The sequence below is a fragment of the Trachemys scripta genome, chromosome 1 (assembly GCF_013100865.1).
Source record: "Trachemys scripta elegans isolate TJP31775 chromosome 1, CAS_Tse_1.0, whole genome shotgun sequence".
Classification (NCBI taxonomy): domain Eukaryota; kingdom Metazoa; phylum Chordata; order Testudines; family Emydidae; genus Trachemys; species Trachemys scripta.
The window spans coordinates 142,648,539-142,665,602 of NC_048298.1; the positions used below are offsets into that span (position 1 = coordinate 142,648,539).

General features: G+C 48.2%; 1 protein-coding gene across 3 annotated transcripts in view; it reads right to left on the reverse strand.

The window, feature by feature from the left end:
• Nucleotides 1-4,442: 4,442 nt before the first annotated feature.
• WDR3 (WD repeat domain 3) overlaps nt 4,443-17,064 on the reverse strand; it is a 33,340-nt gene continuing 20,718 nt past the window's right edge. For all 3 annotated transcript variants that reach the window (XM_034788065.1, XM_034788045.1, XM_034788055.1), the window contains exons 15-27: nt 16,274-16,409; nt 15,283-15,339; nt 14,687-14,787; nt 14,061-14,172; nt 13,824-13,958; nt 12,230-12,280; nt 11,381-11,446; nt 10,322-10,414; nt 9,720-9,767; nt 8,158-8,201; nt 7,402-7,530; nt 6,408-6,501; nt 4,443-5,695 (exon numbers count right to left, since the gene is read on the reverse strand). In XM_034788065.1, the coding sequence (XP_034643956.1) occupies nt 5,540-5,695; nt 6,408-6,501; nt 7,402-7,530; nt 8,158-8,201; nt 9,720-9,767; nt 10,322-10,414; nt 11,381-11,446; nt 12,230-12,280; nt 13,824-13,958; nt 14,061-14,172; nt 14,687-14,787; nt 15,283-15,339; nt 16,274-16,409 (1,222 nt within the window). In that variant the 3' untranslated portion in view covers nt 4,443-5,539. The remainder of the gene's footprint in view (nt 5,696-6,407; nt 6,502-7,401; nt 7,531-8,157; nt 8,202-9,719; nt 9,768-10,321; nt 10,415-11,380; nt 11,447-12,229; nt 12,281-13,823; nt 13,959-14,060; nt 14,173-14,686; nt 14,788-15,282; nt 15,340-16,273; nt 16,410-17,064) is intronic.

Sequence of the window (17,064 nt, forward strand, 5' to 3'; positions counted from 1 at the left end):
GTACCTAGCCAAGTGGAAGAGATTTTCAATCTGGATGGCGCAGCATCATTCTTCCCCGACGCTCACCACTATCCCGCTTATATTGGGCTACCTCCTTCATCTTAAACAGCAGGGCCTGTCCATGTCATCAATAAGGGTTCACCTGTCTGCCATTTCAGCATTCCATCCAAGTGCAGAGGGACAGTCGGTCTTCGCCAACCCTATGGTCAGTCAATTTTTAAAGATCTTGACAGGCTACATCCACATGTCAGGCAGCCGATCCCACCTTGGGACCTTAACTTGGTCCTTTCCAAACTGATGGGTCCGCCCTTTGAACTACTGGTGACATGCTCCCTGCTCTCTCTCTCGTACAAGATGGTGTTTTTGGTAGCGATAACCTCAGCCAGGAGGGTATCTGAGCTCAAAGCCTTAACATCAGAACCCCCTTACACTGTGTTCTATAAGGACAAGGTTCAGCTCAGGCTTCACCTGGCTTTCCTCCCGAAGGTTGTCTCCCAATTTCACATCAACCAGGATATCTTCCTCCCAGTGTTCTGTCCTAAGCCGCACTCGAGCGGTAGGAAGCAGAGGCTCCACTCACTGGATGTCCGCAAAGCGCTAGCCTTTTACATCGAAAGAATGAAGCCGTTCCAAAAATCCATCCAACTATTAATGGCCGTGGCGGACAGAATGAAAGATCTTCCTGTCTCTTCTCAGCGGATTTCATCATGGATCACGTCCTGCATACATGAGTGCTATAACCTGGCAGAGGTGGCTGCCCCTCTGATTACTGGGCATTCGACCAGGGCACAAGTCTCCTCAGTGGTGTTCCTGGCACAGATTCCTATCCAGGAAATTTGCAGAGCAGCGACATGGTCCTCCATACACACTTTCACCATGCACTATGCAATCACCCAGCAAGCCAGAGATGATGCGGCTTTTGATAGAGCCATGCTCCAATCAGTGGACAACTCCAACCCTGCCTCCTGAACTTGGCTTGGGAGTCACCTGATTGGAATTGACGAACAAGCACTCAAAGAAGAAAAACGGTTACTCACCTTCTTGTAACTGCTGTTCTTCGAGAGGTGTTGTTCATGTCCATTCCAATACCCTCCCTCCTACCCCTCTGTTGGAGTAGCCGGCAAAATGGAACTGAGTGGGGGTGGGGGGGGGGAAGGGGTCAGGTCGGCAGGGCCCTATATTGGGCGCCATGATGATGTGACTCCAGGGGGTACCCAGGCTGACCCTACGGATACTGCTAAGGGAAAAATCTTCCAACTGTCATGCACGTGGAGCACACACACCTGATTGGAATAGACATGAACAACACATCTCGAAGAACAGTTACAAGAAGGTGAGTAACCGTTTTATCTATTCTGCCGCACTTGTTAAACTGGGTACAAGCAAACAATATACATTTTACAAAGGCCATCTGTAAAGTTGTACATCTAGAAATAAAGAATTAGGCCATAAGATGTGGGGGCTCTATCTTGGAAAGCAATGACAAAGAGATTTTGGGATATGGGGGGGGAAAGGAAAAGAATTTGTTGAACGTGTGTTCCCAATGCAACGCTGTGGCCAAAAGAACTAAGGCAGTCCTTGAATGCATAAGCAGTGGAATCTCTAGTAAGAGTATGAGTTATTTTACCTCTGTATTTGGCACTGGTGCAACTGCTGCTAGAATACTTTGTAAGCCAGAACTGGACACAATTGAAGAAGGAGGTTGATAAATTGGAAAGGATTCAGAGAAAAGCCACAAGAATGATTAAAGGATTAGAAAACCTGCCTTAGAGTGAGATTCAAGAAGCTCAAAGAGAAGGTAAAGGGATGATTGGATTACCTAAGTACCTATAGGGAACAAATATTTGATAATCACAGAAACGTAGGACTGGAAGGGACCTCAGTCCAGTCCCCTGCACTGAGACAGGACTAAGGATTATCTACACCATCCCTGACATGTGTTTGTCTAACCTGTCCTTAAAAATCTCCAAAACCAGAGATTCCACCACTTCTCTAAGTAATTTGTTCCAGAGCTTAATTACCCTGACAGGAAGTTTTTCCTACTGTCTAACCTAAATCTCCCTGGCTGTGATTTAAGTTCATTACTTCTTGTCTTGTCCTCAGCAATTAAATTATTCTCCTTATCCCCCTCTTTATAACCTTTCATGTACCAGAAGAGTGTTACGTTTCCCCTCGCTTCTCTTGTCCAGACTAAACAAACCCAATTTTTTTTCAATCTTTCCTCATAGGTCATGTTTTCCAGACCTTTAGTCATTTTTGCCGCTCTCCTCTGGACTTTCTCCAATTTGTCCACATTTCACGTGTGGTGCTCAAAACTGAACAATACTCCAGTTAAGGCCTTATCAGAGTGGAAGAACTACTTCTCCTGCTTCCAACACTCCTGCTAATACATCCCAAAATGACATTTGCTTTTTTTGCAACAACATTATGCTGCTGACTCATATTTAGTTTGTGATCCACCAGAACCCCCAGATCCTTTTCTGCAGTACTCCTTCCTAGGCAGTCATTTCCTGTTTTGTATTTGTGCAATTTGGTTATTCCATCCTAAGTGCCGTACTTTTCATCAGTCCTTATTGAATTTCATCCTATTTATTTCAGACCATTTCTCCAGTTTGTCCAGATAATTTTGAATTATAATCCTATCCTCCAAAGAACTTGCAACCCCTCCTATCTTGGAATCATCCACAAACTTTATAAATGTACTCTCTGACATTATCCAAATTATTTATGAAGATCTTGGTTATAACCAGACCCAGGACAGATCCCTGCAGACCCCACTGGATATGCCTGTCCAGCTTTATTGTAAGCTCTTGGAGTACGTTTTTCCAATCAGTTCTGCACCTACCTTAACGGGGAGGGATAGCTCAGTGGTTTGAGCATTGGCCTCAGGGTTGGGAGTTCAATCCTTGAGGGGGCCATTTAGGGATCTGGGGCAAAATCAGTATTTGGTCCTGCTAGTGATGGCAGGGGGCTGGACTCGATGACCTTTCAGGGTCCCTTCCAGTTCTATGAGATATGATATATATATATATATATATATATATAATATGGAGATATACCTATTATACCTTTTAGTAGCTCCATCTAGGCTCTATTTCCCTAGTTTGTTTAGGAGAAAGTCATGCAAGACAGTATCCAAAGTTAAGATATAACAGACTTCTGTCTCGCCGACAAAGATACATGATCCAGTGACTGGAAATTGAAGCTAGACAAATTCAGACTAGAAATAAGGCGTACATTTTTAACAATGAAAGTAATTAACCACTGGAACAATTTACCTATGGTGGATTCTCCATAGCTGGCAATTTTTAAACCAAGTTTTTTTTTTGTTTTGTTTTTTTGTTTTTTTTTAAGATAAGCTCTAGTTCAAAAGGGATTCTTCTGGGAAAATCCTTTGGCCTGTGTTATACAGGAGATCAGACTAAATGACCACAACCATCCCACCTGGACCTGGAATCTATGACTCTATAACACTATATTCTGAACTTGTGGTATGGCTGCCCAAAGAACAAGCAGTGTATTTCAGGTTGGCAGTGCAGGGATTATATATTTCAACCTAGTTTATAAAAGATATTCTGTGTCTTAAAACAAATAATGGATATTTAGCTCTGAGAGGTCCCTAGTCAAGATTTTCAAAACTAGGACCCCCTGAAGTTAGTCCCATAAATCCTTAGGCACCTGATTTTAAGTACTGACCACCCAGGAGATTCCATGGGGATCCAGGGTGATTGTCAGAGAACAGATACTAGACAAGACAGACCACTAGTCTGATTTGGTAACTGCAGTGTTTCTATTTTCAGAAAGTCATATGCATGTGCAAATCTAGTATTTGTATGCACAATGCTAGTTATTTGCTCACACGGTCACTTGGGCGCACACACTACAGGTGTTCTGTATTTGGCAGAAATGGGGGTCAGGCTAAGACCCCTGGAAAGATTCCACTCTGAAAAGCGACCAATGTACAATTCCGCATTTACCCTCCCACCAACTCCAAAGCACGTATGCTCAGTTTACATACAGAAAGAATGGTTCTCTAACTGCTCTGCAAATTCAGCCTGGAATCTGAGACTTAAGCAGGCTTCTTTCCAACATGTGTAACCACCAGTAATAAGTTCTGCAGGCCAAATGCTGCCCTCAGGTACCTTGTTGCCTTCAGTAGGCTGGTTTAGGAGTAACTGAGCATCATGTAAAGACAATGGAGCTAATAAAGGGCTCCACAATTGGAACTAATTAAAAATCCAGTTGTTGCTTGAGCCGAAAGGAAGCCAGCTCTGGACCCCAGTGCAGCATTGGTTCTACAAGCCTGAAGCAGCATTGCTTTTTTCACCAAAGTACACAGAAAACAGTGCAGCTCAGTGTGACTGGAGCCCCCTGCTAGCCTGTTTTATGGAAAGGATCCCACCTACTCCAGACTTCACAGACATCCTGACAGCAACAACGAATTCATCACTTTGGTTTATTTCAGCAACAAGCAGTGATTTATCCAGTATATGACAAGTACAAAAATGGCATCAATTCTTGGCAGTGGTAAATTCCTAATGAACAATTGGAGCTAATGCAGCTGGGATTATCTGGGACGCAGTGTGGTCTCCACATGCTAACTGAACCTGATAACTCTACAGCACACTGCAGGGCCTCTACTCCAATCCTCTGTCCGCCAGAAAGAGGCCTTAATAGCTGGCACCAAGGAAGTCACGAGGAGAGAAAACACACTGGCTGACAGAGCTCCAAGGAGCTGTTCTGACCTTAAGGAACTGTTATTTGTCTTTGTAACACTTCAAAGGGACAGGGACGGAGAGGGCCAGGCCTTGTATCAGCCCATGGGAATGCAGTCTGACCACACAGCCTGTGTCTCCGTAAGCCACTCCCTGTTGCAACATCAGCACAAAGTCCTGCCACCTGCCCCTTTGCACATCGGCATGGTTATAGGAGCACTTTGCAAACTACACTCAGGGCTAGTCTACACTGGCAGCGCTTTAACGTGGCTTGTGTAGTCACGGCGCTAAAAAAACCACTTCCACGAGAGGCGTAGCTCCCAGCGCGGCTCCCAGCACTGGTGCAGTTTACACTGGTGCTTTACAGCGCTGAAACCTGCTGCGCTCAGGGGGTATTTTTTCACACCCCTGAGTGAGAAAGTTGCAGCGCTGTAAATTGCCAGTGTAGACAAGTCCCCAGTTAAAACACTGAGAGCAAGTCATATCTATAAAGGAAAAAATCAAGCCATTTCTAATGGCTGCTGGTCTAAGGGATGGGCTGCAGCTTTGAGACCGGCCTCAGGTTCAGGATTCAAATGTAAACCTATCCAGCAGAGTACAGGAAGTTCCATCCAAGCCAGGGAATGGGACTCACTCCACCCTGGGTTTGTGACATGCTGTGGAGGGAATTAACACACCCTCTGTGCATGCAAGAATGGGAGCAGACCTGCTGGAGTTCACTTCAGTCACTGAATCAGAGACTTTCAGGGCCCACTAGCCCTCAGAAAGGCTCCCTCGCACACATGGAGGCTGCACGTTCTGCCCTGTATTATGGACAGCAAAAGCTAAACCATCGCGAGAACCAGCTTCTCTTTTTTCTTCCTCTTCCTCCTCTTCTCCTCAAAACGGTCGGTTGCATCAGCAAAGAAAGTCACCTCGTCCTTGGCCTCAACCTCTCTCTTCAGGAACTGCAGCCCAGCCATATTGAAGCCCAGCACATTCTGCAGAGACAGATGGTCAGTGCATTTCTGGGTAAACCTCGACCTTGCTAGTGGCTGGGAGTCAGCATCCCCTAGAACCCCTGCTCCCTGGCCCAAATAGATACTAATGCTTTCACCATCTCCTGGTAAGATGCAGCCCCACAGATTTACACAGTGCAGCCTACAGCCAACTTCATCGACATAGAAGAATGGCCAGACCCCAACCACTGCTCAAAACAAGAGGGAGCACTGCATTCTGGGAGTTGGAGTCTCTGTTCTCCACTTCTCTGTATTAAAGAGGAGGGGAGCTACAACCCATTTTCTGAAAGTTAGTTAGCAATTAGCTGACTCAACCTCGGTAGGATACCACCTCCCCCACTCCAGGTTACTTGTGAATCACATCAGCCCACAGCAAGGTGAAGACGGTTTCCCTATCATGAGAGCTTTGAGTGTCCTGTGCACAAAGTATATTCATACTGGAGAGTCAAGTCTGAACAAACCACACAGCAAAATTAAAAAGGGATGGAGCCATTGCGTGTTATAGCCAGGAACCAGCCTGCTGCCCCCACATGCAGCAGAAACATGACAAAGGGCCAGGCTACTGGAAGGCTGGGAAGAGTCAGATGGGGACACTGGATTTAGCATTCCCTTTGAGACAAAAGCGATGCATTCTGTAACCATTAGTACAGTCACTATGCCCGAGTCCGGGCAGGGGGTCGCTGCAGATACTCACCCTGACCTCACTGACTTTGGAAATGGTGGTTTTCTTCAGATTCTCTATCACTGTCACGAGCAGCTGATTGCTTGTGATGCGCCCAAAGTGTATCCTGAAGAACAAGCCAGGCAGAGAGAGCGCCCCAGTTAGATGCAGCGTCCCTTGCAGAGTGACAGTCCGATAGGCCAAGGGACTTCAGTAGGAGGACAAAGTGAGGGCTTTTCTTAATTATGTTTCCATGGTGCAGATCCCACTGAGCTGGGCCCAGGAGACGGATCAGAGTGCAAACAAATGAGATCAATATTACAACAGAGGTGGACTGGAAAAGAAATGGGGGCTATTTCATAAAGTTTCTTTTTACAGCACAGCGGCTAAAGACCTAGGTGGCTGCTCTGGGTGAGCTGGATGTGAGATGGGCCATCAGCCCATGCTGGCAGGAGGGATGTCATTCCCAGCTTCATCAGCACTTCCAAGCTCTGAAATCTCAAACGCTGACACTATAGCTGGCAGCCCCATTTGGGCCATACTAGCCAGACCCATGTTCCCTGTCCTGACCCAGCCTGGCTGCGCACACAGTCCTGACAATAGCCCCGTCACATACATTGTGGATGATGGGACCTTTCCTCCAAAATATAGGGGACACAGGACCAACTCTGCCAGGCAGGATTCTAGGGGCAGAAGAGAAAGCTCAAGCACATTCTCCACAGGCCCAAGTAAGATATACTTCATCCTGCAGTACCTCACAGAGTCACCTAGTTACTCTGCATGCCCACATGTCCCTTCCCAGCATGGCAGGTGCCCAGGGAAAGTAATGCAGCCCCTGTTACACAAGGAGAAGGGACAATAGGCATTCAGGTGAGCACAGCTGGGGGAAGTGCTGGCCCAGGAGATTAAAGGCTCCTCACTAGCTACAGAGCAGGCAAGGAGCAGTGGGTCTGGCTGTCTACACACCACCCAGCTGGATTCAAACTAGTGAGTGAGGTGAGAGGACGAAGCAACCTTCCTGACTCACCTGAGCAGAAAGAGGAGCGCACGGCAGAGGAGTTCCACCTCCGAGCCCCACTGGACATGCTCATTAAAGAGCACAAGCAGGTCAGGCACATACGAGAAGGGCAGCACCAGCAGAGACTCCTCCAGCTCACTGAGGAGAGAGTGCAGAGACAGGGATGATTGACAGCAGCCATGGACAAAACACACTGCACCAACAGTCGCTGCCCTGCTGCAGAATGGGCCCTGGACGAGGCAGGACATGCTGTGCAAAGCCGCTCAGCCTTGGCACGGTCCAACCTGGCAGCTCCCCTCCCTGAGGAAGGAGACTGGGAAGACTGACTGAAGAAAGCCAGGCCCATTTGGATGGAATATGGTTTCTTCGCCCAGGGCAGGGAGCAGGCAGACAGCATTTGGGTGGGAGACAGACAATCTTGCCCTGTGGAAAAGATGCTAGACAGCTCTGCCTATCCAGAACAGCCCACTGGCTTCCTTCCATTCCACCGAGTAAAAGAGCTCTCACCACGGAGAGAATGATTTTTATTCCCCACTTGCAGACACACTACAGCCGCAGTGTGCACTCATTCCCAAAGAGGTGGCTTTCGTATTAGAATTACCCATGGAATACATGAAATGACTTAAAGTCTACCAGTGACATTCACACCAATCTTTCTTCCATTGCCCACCTCCAATATAAGTGGCCAATCCAAAACTCCAACCAGAACCAGGCTTCACTGCTCAATAGGAAGCCCTGCTCAGCAAAAAGCCTCATGAGACTCACCTTGATTTGACTTTCTTGAAAACTTCTAGCACATATGCTGAGGGCTGTAACAGAAGGAAACAGCATCAGCTTGGCATGTCAGGAAGTGCCCCGAGGGGAGCACTAGATCAGTGGTTTTCAAACTTTTTAGGCCCTTTCCACATAATGTAGTCTACCGCATACCCCCATCTGAGATAGGATCATAATATACCTACGATTAGATTACCAAGTCTTTCTTACAAGTCTTCATGGCATTGTCCGCCATTACAGGCTTATTCTTCCATACCCCCCTGATGAGAGCTTGCGTACCCCAGTTTGAAAACCACTGCACTAGATTAAATGAATCTCAAAGCATGTTAGTTATAAAAACACAGGAACATGCTTTTAAGAATTGTTAAATACAATCAAAATGAAAAGAAACAGAAAACCACCGCACCTCCCATCCACTGACAGCTTGGGACACAAAGGGCTGCTCAGGAGATGAATGAAACAATCTGCTTTCAGAAAACTCTAGTACTGATGAGATTTTTGTAGTAATTTAGCAGGTTGAATATAAAGTGTTTATCCATTTTATACACATTCTGAAATTCAGTGGAACAAGTTCTATGCAATATGGATAAACACCATTTACACTTAAGCTGTTAAATTATATAAAAAACTCACAAAAACTGGTTACCTAAAAAGTGTTACTAGTCCCAGCTTCTCTCATTCATCTGCTGAACAGCACTTCCTGTGTCACAAATTGCGCAGCAGACTAGGCCTCCTGCCTGGAAGTAGCAGGAAAAAAGGCAGCTCCATCTGAGAGAGAGATTCAAGCACCATTCATTGTACAGAGAGAATGAAGGAGTGACAAGGATTTCTAAAGGGTGCCTAAAAAATGCATTAGCGGTATGTAGAGACTTTATAGACTTGTTTAATACAGAAGGAACAAATCTGGCAATGTCATAACAACTGGAATATAAATGTACACACAAGCTCAGAACGTTTCATTTCTATGTACTATTATACACACTTTCTAGTATCTAAAAGTGAAAATGGCTCTGAGCTGGCGTAACCCAGTGGGTTACACGAGCACATCAAATGCTGTAATAGTGACATTTTATACCTACGTGGAATTTCAATTAAAATATCTTGAGAAGCCTAAACAAAAATTCCACAATTTGAGTCCCACCAATCCTACCAAAACGAGTCTGTCTAAGGCAGAGCTCTGCATTCCACTCAGGGCCACCCCACCATGGCAAGAGCAGAAATGCAGCTGTAGGAACTGGAACTTCCATGGTCTCCTAAAGAAAAACTGGCTTCCAGCTACTGCTACATGGGTCACAGCAACACAGCAGATAGGTCTCCAGTAAACAACAACAACTCTTCGACAGAGAGCAGATACTGCACCTGCCAAACCCATAGAGCATTTCTGGGCATGATCTGACCTGTCAAGTGCTCAGAGTCGAAAGTTTGGGCCCAGGTTCAGAGCTTGCCAGCAAAACATATTTTTGCTTCTTGAACTCATGAGCGTGAATGGACACCCCATGACCCAGACTTCCAAGAGCAGACTGCACATCCCATGAATTGGGAATCCCACTTACTGAAATATTTCCATAGGCCTGAAGGATGGGGTTGACAGGAAGGGGAACCTGGAGAAAGAGAACGGGTTAGAATAAGGCAGGTACATACACACACACACAGTTTCCAGTAAGAGACACTGTCAGGCCTTTACCTGGAACTCCTCCAGCTACCCCCACGCAGAGAGGCAGTTTTCTGTAGCCAGAGCAGTATAATTCTCAGAACACACAGGGCATTTTGTCTTACACATCTCCATTCTTTCCCAGCCAGCCAGCCAGCAGCCTCCCATATAACTAGCAATAATGCAATGAAGGTCAGAACAAACAGCTAGGCTGGATGATAGGAAAAACCTCCTGGCAGAGATTTCTATTAGGCAATAGAATAATCTCCCCAAGGGAAGAGGCAGAAGCCCCAGTGCAGTCTGGGACATTAAAAACCAGAACAGAAAATGCACTGCTAATTGTGCACTAGGGAATGATGCTACCCTTCTGCCAGGAGATGGATTTCACCGACCATCGCTAGCTGCCACAACTCTATTTGCCTGCTTAGCTTCTTCCCTGAGGTAATGGAGCTGGCTGGAGATATTCACACTCCACTGGGTATATCCATGCCCAGGTCTCTTCACCTCTTTCCCAGCAGCTTTACATATGGCCCGGTGCTCCTTCAGTTTTGCAGTCTCTTCTCTGTACAGCTCGATAGCTTCCATGATCCGCTCAGCCTGTGCAGGACAAAAGCAGCACGTCAGTCACTGAAAGCAGAGCTCATTCTGATTGCGAGGACCGGGGGAAGGGGATGCTGAGGTGTGGGAGCTCTTATTTATCAGCTTACAAGCACTCCATGAGATTCCAAACATGGTATCACTGACTAGTTAGTATGTAGAAACCATGTGACCTGCACTAGCCAATTAATCAACATTCAGGATTCCCCAGCTTGCTGAGGTGCTGTGTTTCTCTCAAGGTGCTCCTCTGACATCTACAGGTAATTCCAGCCTGCTGGTCAGGAATAACTCCTCAAAGCACTCTCTCTTCAAGAAGAATACTGGGCTGGTCAGTTTTGACCATTAAATTCTGTAGTTTTACTTGCTAAGGTAAGAGTAGCCAAACCTCAGGCTGATTGCTGCAGGGGTCGGGGGGATCCCCAGGACCCCACCCTCCCACAGCATTGTACAATTGCCAAGGGGCATTATGAGACATTTCCACCTTCTTCTGAAGTATCGGGGATTGGCCAGGAGCAGGATGCCCGACTAACTAGACCTACACACCCTGTTAACGCACAGCAAAAATCTACACTTCTGGTGGAGCATCCCATTACCACAGGGGCATGCCTACGGAGCCAACTGGCTTAAACAAAAGAGTATGCAAAGCTTTTAATTCTGTGTTTACAAAAAGGAAATGAATCCATTCATCCCTGGTGCCAGCTGGCTAGGTGGGGTATGTCCCAGAGAGAGAGATGGCCTCAGTACTTCCCTGGGAGGCACCAACCTGGCACGTTTCTGGACGGACTCAAACTCCTTCACCGAGCTGAGAAGGTGACACTGCTCTGCCTGATTAGGGAAAGTCTGCTTCTATGCCCTACATCTCAGACGTATTCTCCTCAAAGCATGAGCCCTTCCAGGGAGTCTGCTGGCCTAATCAGTAACACTGGAGCACCAAGAAAAGAACTAGCAACACTCGCACCAACTTACCGCTTTGACAGTTTCAATGGTCTTCTTTCCTGCTAATCCAGTCTCTCCCTGGGTCTCGCCAGCCACCTACAAGACACAAGACATGTCTCAAGCTACAGTCCTTCCCACTAGGCAGCAAAGTGGCTAACGCAGCCGCCAGGCAGCTCAAACCTCTTCCACAGTCAACATCCCTGCTGCATATTAAAGCTCAATGCCTTCCCCTGCCTCTCATGTTCTTGGCTTTCCATCAAGTTCCCTGTATTGTTGCTTTACACTGGTAATGGACTGATATAGAAATAAACTGCTTTCACCCCCCGACTCCCAAAGCACCATACTAGTATTAACCCCCATGGTCCCGTGAGGCAGGTGACTTTCTGGATAGGGAAAGACAGGTGAAGAGGGAGCTAACCAAGGTCGCACAGTGAGGCTGTGACGAAGTCAGCAAAAGAACTCAAGCCTCCTGCCCTAGGCACTAAACACGTTGCTTCCCATCCATCTCACGTAACAAAGGCACTGAAGAGCCAACCCTTGGACACTGCTGACCCAGCATGGATTTGAACTGGTGATGTACGAAATGGAGAGAAGGCAGGGATTGGGATTCACAGACTGTAGTTACTATATTGGAATAAGGCCAGGACCTCTTGCTCTTGCAAAAAGGACCCAGAACTCCTTAATGAGTGCCTTGGCTTCCATCTCCTATAAGCCAGCATCTCCAGTGGCATGCTCCCCTGAGCTCTATACTGGGCCAGTACCAGCGAACTAGATCCCCCCCAGCGTTCCTTATGAGTCTCTCATAAGTACAGATCCAGATTAGCTTATGAGCATTTTACAGTCTGCTTAATATTCTGCTGGTCAGGCAGTTCTACTCACCACAGGCTGCTCTTCCTTAGCCACGCTCTCCTCGTATTCAGCTTCCCTTTGCTGCAGCGAAGGAGAAAGCAATACGTTAACATAGGCAGGTAGCGCGGGTAAAACAGTGAGAATGAAAGCGTTCAACTTCCTCCCAGGAAAGCTGTGGCCTCGTGTGAACCTTGCCGCCCAATCTCAAAACTGGAACACCCCTGGCAGGGTGCCCAATGCAGGTTCCCAGGTTGTTTTCCTCCAATGGCCCAGCATGAGCTCAGGAGGCCAACACCGTGGGTTTGACTTGCACTATCACACCAGTGCTCACCACCGCAGGGCTGCCTGAGTGACAGCTCCGGCATCTGCTAGGCAGGTGGGAGAACAAGTCTGCAGGCTGTGCACACAGGGGCAGCCCAAAGAGATCACTAGCATCAGCTAGTCAAACCGAAATGAAGACAATCCAGATACAGCTGCTCCCTCCTGAGACACAGCCCAGCACGACCAAGGCTGGGAAGGTCCTGACATCAGCCCATCCTTCAGGAAGGAGCAGTCCCAGCAGGGCCTGACTGGCACCTCTCACAGTAGCATGGCCCTAGCACTGTTTAATTCATCCTCTGGTGTCCAGAGCTGTGCTTCCCCATGAAAGGGCCAACTCACTGCTCTTGAGCGCATGGAAGAGATGTATGATAAGCTCCCCTAAGAAAAAGGCATCTACCTCCCTCTGGCAGGCTTATCTATCATCCTACAGCCACCAGCATTTCTAATGGGCCAATCCGGGGGTATCGAGGTGCTGTCTAAGGGTCACAGCAAAATCCCCACAGAAGAGTCAGGCCAGACATCACCGACTCTTAGGTTTCCTCCTCTGCAAATGCTGCCAGGCATGCTCTCCTGCACTGGCTCTTTGAGGAGTGCTTTGATGAAGAGGTGAACCCTGCAGCACACGTTCAAGAGGCAAGGTAGGCCTCTGCCTACTATTGAGAAGGTGCTGCCCTCAACTCTCTCAGTCCTGGGTCTGTTAGTTGTAGTGATGACCATAGCAGCTAGGGCAGGCCCAGGTGGAGAGGTTGCATGGGCCTCTCACACTAAGGAACGGAGCAACCTGTGCACACTACAGCTAATTAACAAACTCCCCATTGCTGTCACTGATGGAAAGTCCCCCAAACACCACGGAGGGCAGAATGTTAAGAGGGGCCTGCAGAGCTTAGAAAGACCTGAAGGGAAAAAACAAAAGGAGAAGATGCAGCCAGTACTCCTGGGGAAAACAAAATATCTATTTGGAGGGAAACCTGGGGAGCAGCATAGCAGAGAGCATGTTAGCCAGGAGTTTGCAATGCAATATAGCAGGGAAAGAGAAAAGAAAAGATGGCCAATGCAATCTTGGGCCACCTGAAGATAATGCTGGAGGCAACTGTGCCACTTTCTGCAGTACTAGCAATCCCCCTGGAATTCTCCCATCACCTCTGGGCATCTTACTCCCAGACACAGGTAAACAGTGAGCTGAGATCTCTTAGGTGCTGTGTAAGATCCTCTGAAGATTAAGAAGGGGCATTTAGTGGCTGAGGAGAAACTGAGGTGGAACTGTCTCTTGTAGGAGACCACAAGGAAAGGCTAATGCTCTTACCATCTCCCTCTCCTCTTCCAGGATGAGTGGCTCCCTTGTCCTTTCCCAAAGGCGGAGGGATTTATCATGCGATGAAGACACGATGTAGTCTCCGCTTGGACTGAGTGCCAAGCACCACACCTCCTGGTGGTGTCCCTACAGGTCAGAGGAAAGAGGTGAGACATGACCACCACCAATGCTCCCAGTCATTAGGGGAAATAGCTGCCCAGGCCTGAGTCACTCTCTGAAACCCTTTACCTCCAGGGTCTGGATGTGCTCAAACTTATCCGCATCCCACTGCTTAATCTTGTGGTCCTTCCCGGCCGTGAAGAAGAGATGGGACTTGTGCACAAACTGGAGGGTCATCACACTGGAGAGTGAGAGAAAGGGATCACCATCACACAGGCAGGAAAGGAGACAGTGAAATATCTGAAGCCAACACCCTTTCTACAGCAGCATCCTCTCTGCCTGCCCCGCGGCAGCACTCCCTGGGCACTGCAGGGACTCCAGGAGGTAGGAGGAAGAGATTTACCAGACTACGACATCAACTGTACCAGCCTCTGCTGCCTTCCGCTCTCCTGCATGCTCTACCCCAGCGGAGCTCAGCCGAGCTCCATAGCAGGGCATGAGCACTGAACAATGTGCTGAGGAAGCAGGGGGAGCCGGGGGCACCACCATTTGTGCCACAGACCAGTGCTTCAGAACCACTGCTCAGAAAGATGTGCCTGTCCACTCTGGTGCCTACGCAGTGCCACACACAGGAGGCCAGGGGCCCACATTCCACCCCCGCAGGAGCACTGGAGAAAATTCACCGCCAGGGCAAAGATCAGTGGATCCCACTTCTGTGGGTGAGGGGTCTGCAGCCCACACACACCAGGGCCTACCTGTCATCGTGAGCAAAGAGAGACCGGTGACAGTCGCCGAAGTCCAAGCCCCAGATCTTCACATTCCTATCAGCAGAGCCAGTTGCAATTAAGGCCCCGTCCTACACCAAGCAAAGCAGAGAGAAGGGGCATGACTGGCTGACTGACCTGGAAGGGATTACAATGACCTCTCAGCTGGCCGCTAGGACTGAACAGTACATGACTAATGAGCAAGGGCCAAAGAAACTAGTCTCCATCCACCAGCTCAGGACGTACAGCTGTATTACATCCCAAAGCAGCCAATGGGGGGGCTGGGAAATGTTGGGGCGAACTCTACAGAAACTTTCCTCCACCCAAAATTCACTTGTGAGTTCTTGTCATGACCTAATCCCACAATCCTTTGCAGCTAGCAAAGGACTGCGGAATGGGTGAGGATTAGTTTGGGTCCTATCAAGTTTAGGTGGGTAGTTGGGTGATTTTTAAGTCCACTTAGGAATCACCATGCTAGAGGGCCCGGCCTAGCTCTATTCCCAAGCAAGGCTGTGGTCAGTTTTTAAGGCCACAAACATCGGCAGATTTCCTGAAGATCTTTTGTGAGCAGCCCCCACTTCACTCACATAGGAGATATCCATACAGAGCACTGGCAGCTTGTGTCCATACAGAGACAGGAAAAACTGGAAAGAAATAGGAAATGGATCTAGTTAGAAATGCTGGGCACAGCACTTTGAAAGCCTGCTGCTCTGTCCTACATTCTGAGGTGCCTGCGCTTCCAAACACCTTCACAGTGAAGATTAGCAGCTGGCCTATGATTACAGGGAAGACGGCAGGCAGCTGATACTGTTAGAAACAATACCCAAGATCACTGACAGATTAGAGAGGAGACAACGTCTTTCGCTTGGCTTTCTTTGTGCATCTGTCAGCATTTTATGTGCAGCTCCTAAGCATCATATGCTGGTCTGTTTCACTGACTAGTCCAAGGACCATCTGACTGTCAGACACTACTCACAGGAAGGGGGCCTGCTCTCACATGCAGGGAGGCTCTCCCTCCGGCATTGGCTTTAGAGTTTGGTGCCTGTGTGTTAACTGGAGGAGAGCTGTCAAAGAGGTGCTCTAGCCCCACCCCCAAATCTCTTCACAGACATAGGGAGGAGGAGCAAGAGAAAGACGGGAAGGAGGCCCACAAGGCTCCTGCACTGAGTGGGGAGGGCACCACCACCACTGGCCTTGTCCTCCAGTGCAGCAGGACACTTGTAGCCAGGGGAGGGCCTGATTTATTTATTTTTTCCAGTTTAAATGCAGATTTCCCACTGAATTCTGGCCAGTGTTTGATGGGATTCTGGTCAGTAAATAGGGAGCAGAACCAGAAGTCAGCAGGCTTCCCCATTTGTTATTATTGGCCAGCTAATTAATAAATGCCCCTCCAATTCTCCCCAGCCTTACATTACTGCTTCAGACACCATTCCCATACAACAACAGCGACTGCACCAGGTAAGCCAGCAGCTCTGCTCCAGCAACCAACCCACACCGCTCCAGTCAGCCCCCTCTCCTCACTGCCCCCCACACCAACTCTCACCCCAACCCCTCCATCCAGCCCAGGCAAGAGGCCACCTTGAGCGTGTCTGTGTAGAAGATTTTCACAGTGCAATCCAATAAGGAGATGGCCAGCAGCTTCTGGTTGGGGCTGTAACGCACACAGAGAACGTCCTCATCCAGCTGCAAGATGCGTGTCTGCTTCATGGAGAGCCTGGCAACAGCCAAGAGGAAAATAGCATCATTGTCCTTGTATGCAGAGCGCCAAGGGTGTAAACACAAACTCACAAGCTTATTCCAATGCACAGCCACCTTCCTTGGCTCTTGGAATGAAGCAGGACTGAAATGAGCCGGGAGCTGTGCACATATGGATTTCACTGACCAATCTATCACTCATCTATAGGGAGAATCTGACTGAAGAAGAATTGAAACCAGTGACCCAAAAGTGACTTGAATTCAGCATGGCAGGGAATAGATTCACAGAATGCAGCAAGCAGCACAAGGCCACTCAGTCTCACTTTGGGAAATTAAGAGAGTAAGGTGCAATGAAATGAAGCAATTAAAATGTGGAGGACGGCTGGGGAATCCCACGAGAGATCGTGAGTAGGACTCAACAAATCCACAAATCCTCAGCAACACAAGACTGCAAAGAGAATGGAATCAGAGCTGGCCGGAAAACAACAATTCTGCTTCACAAAAAGTTTTGGGCTTTCAAAAATTTGGTTTCACTCCGACGCAGAATGAAAACAAGAATGTGCAAAATTTCTCCTGAACAAATGAGAGACCCATCCTCAGAACACCTGATCGCCTGGTCAGGGCACTGGGATGTGGGAAACCCAGGGTCAGATCTTGCTCTGCCTGATTTGGAG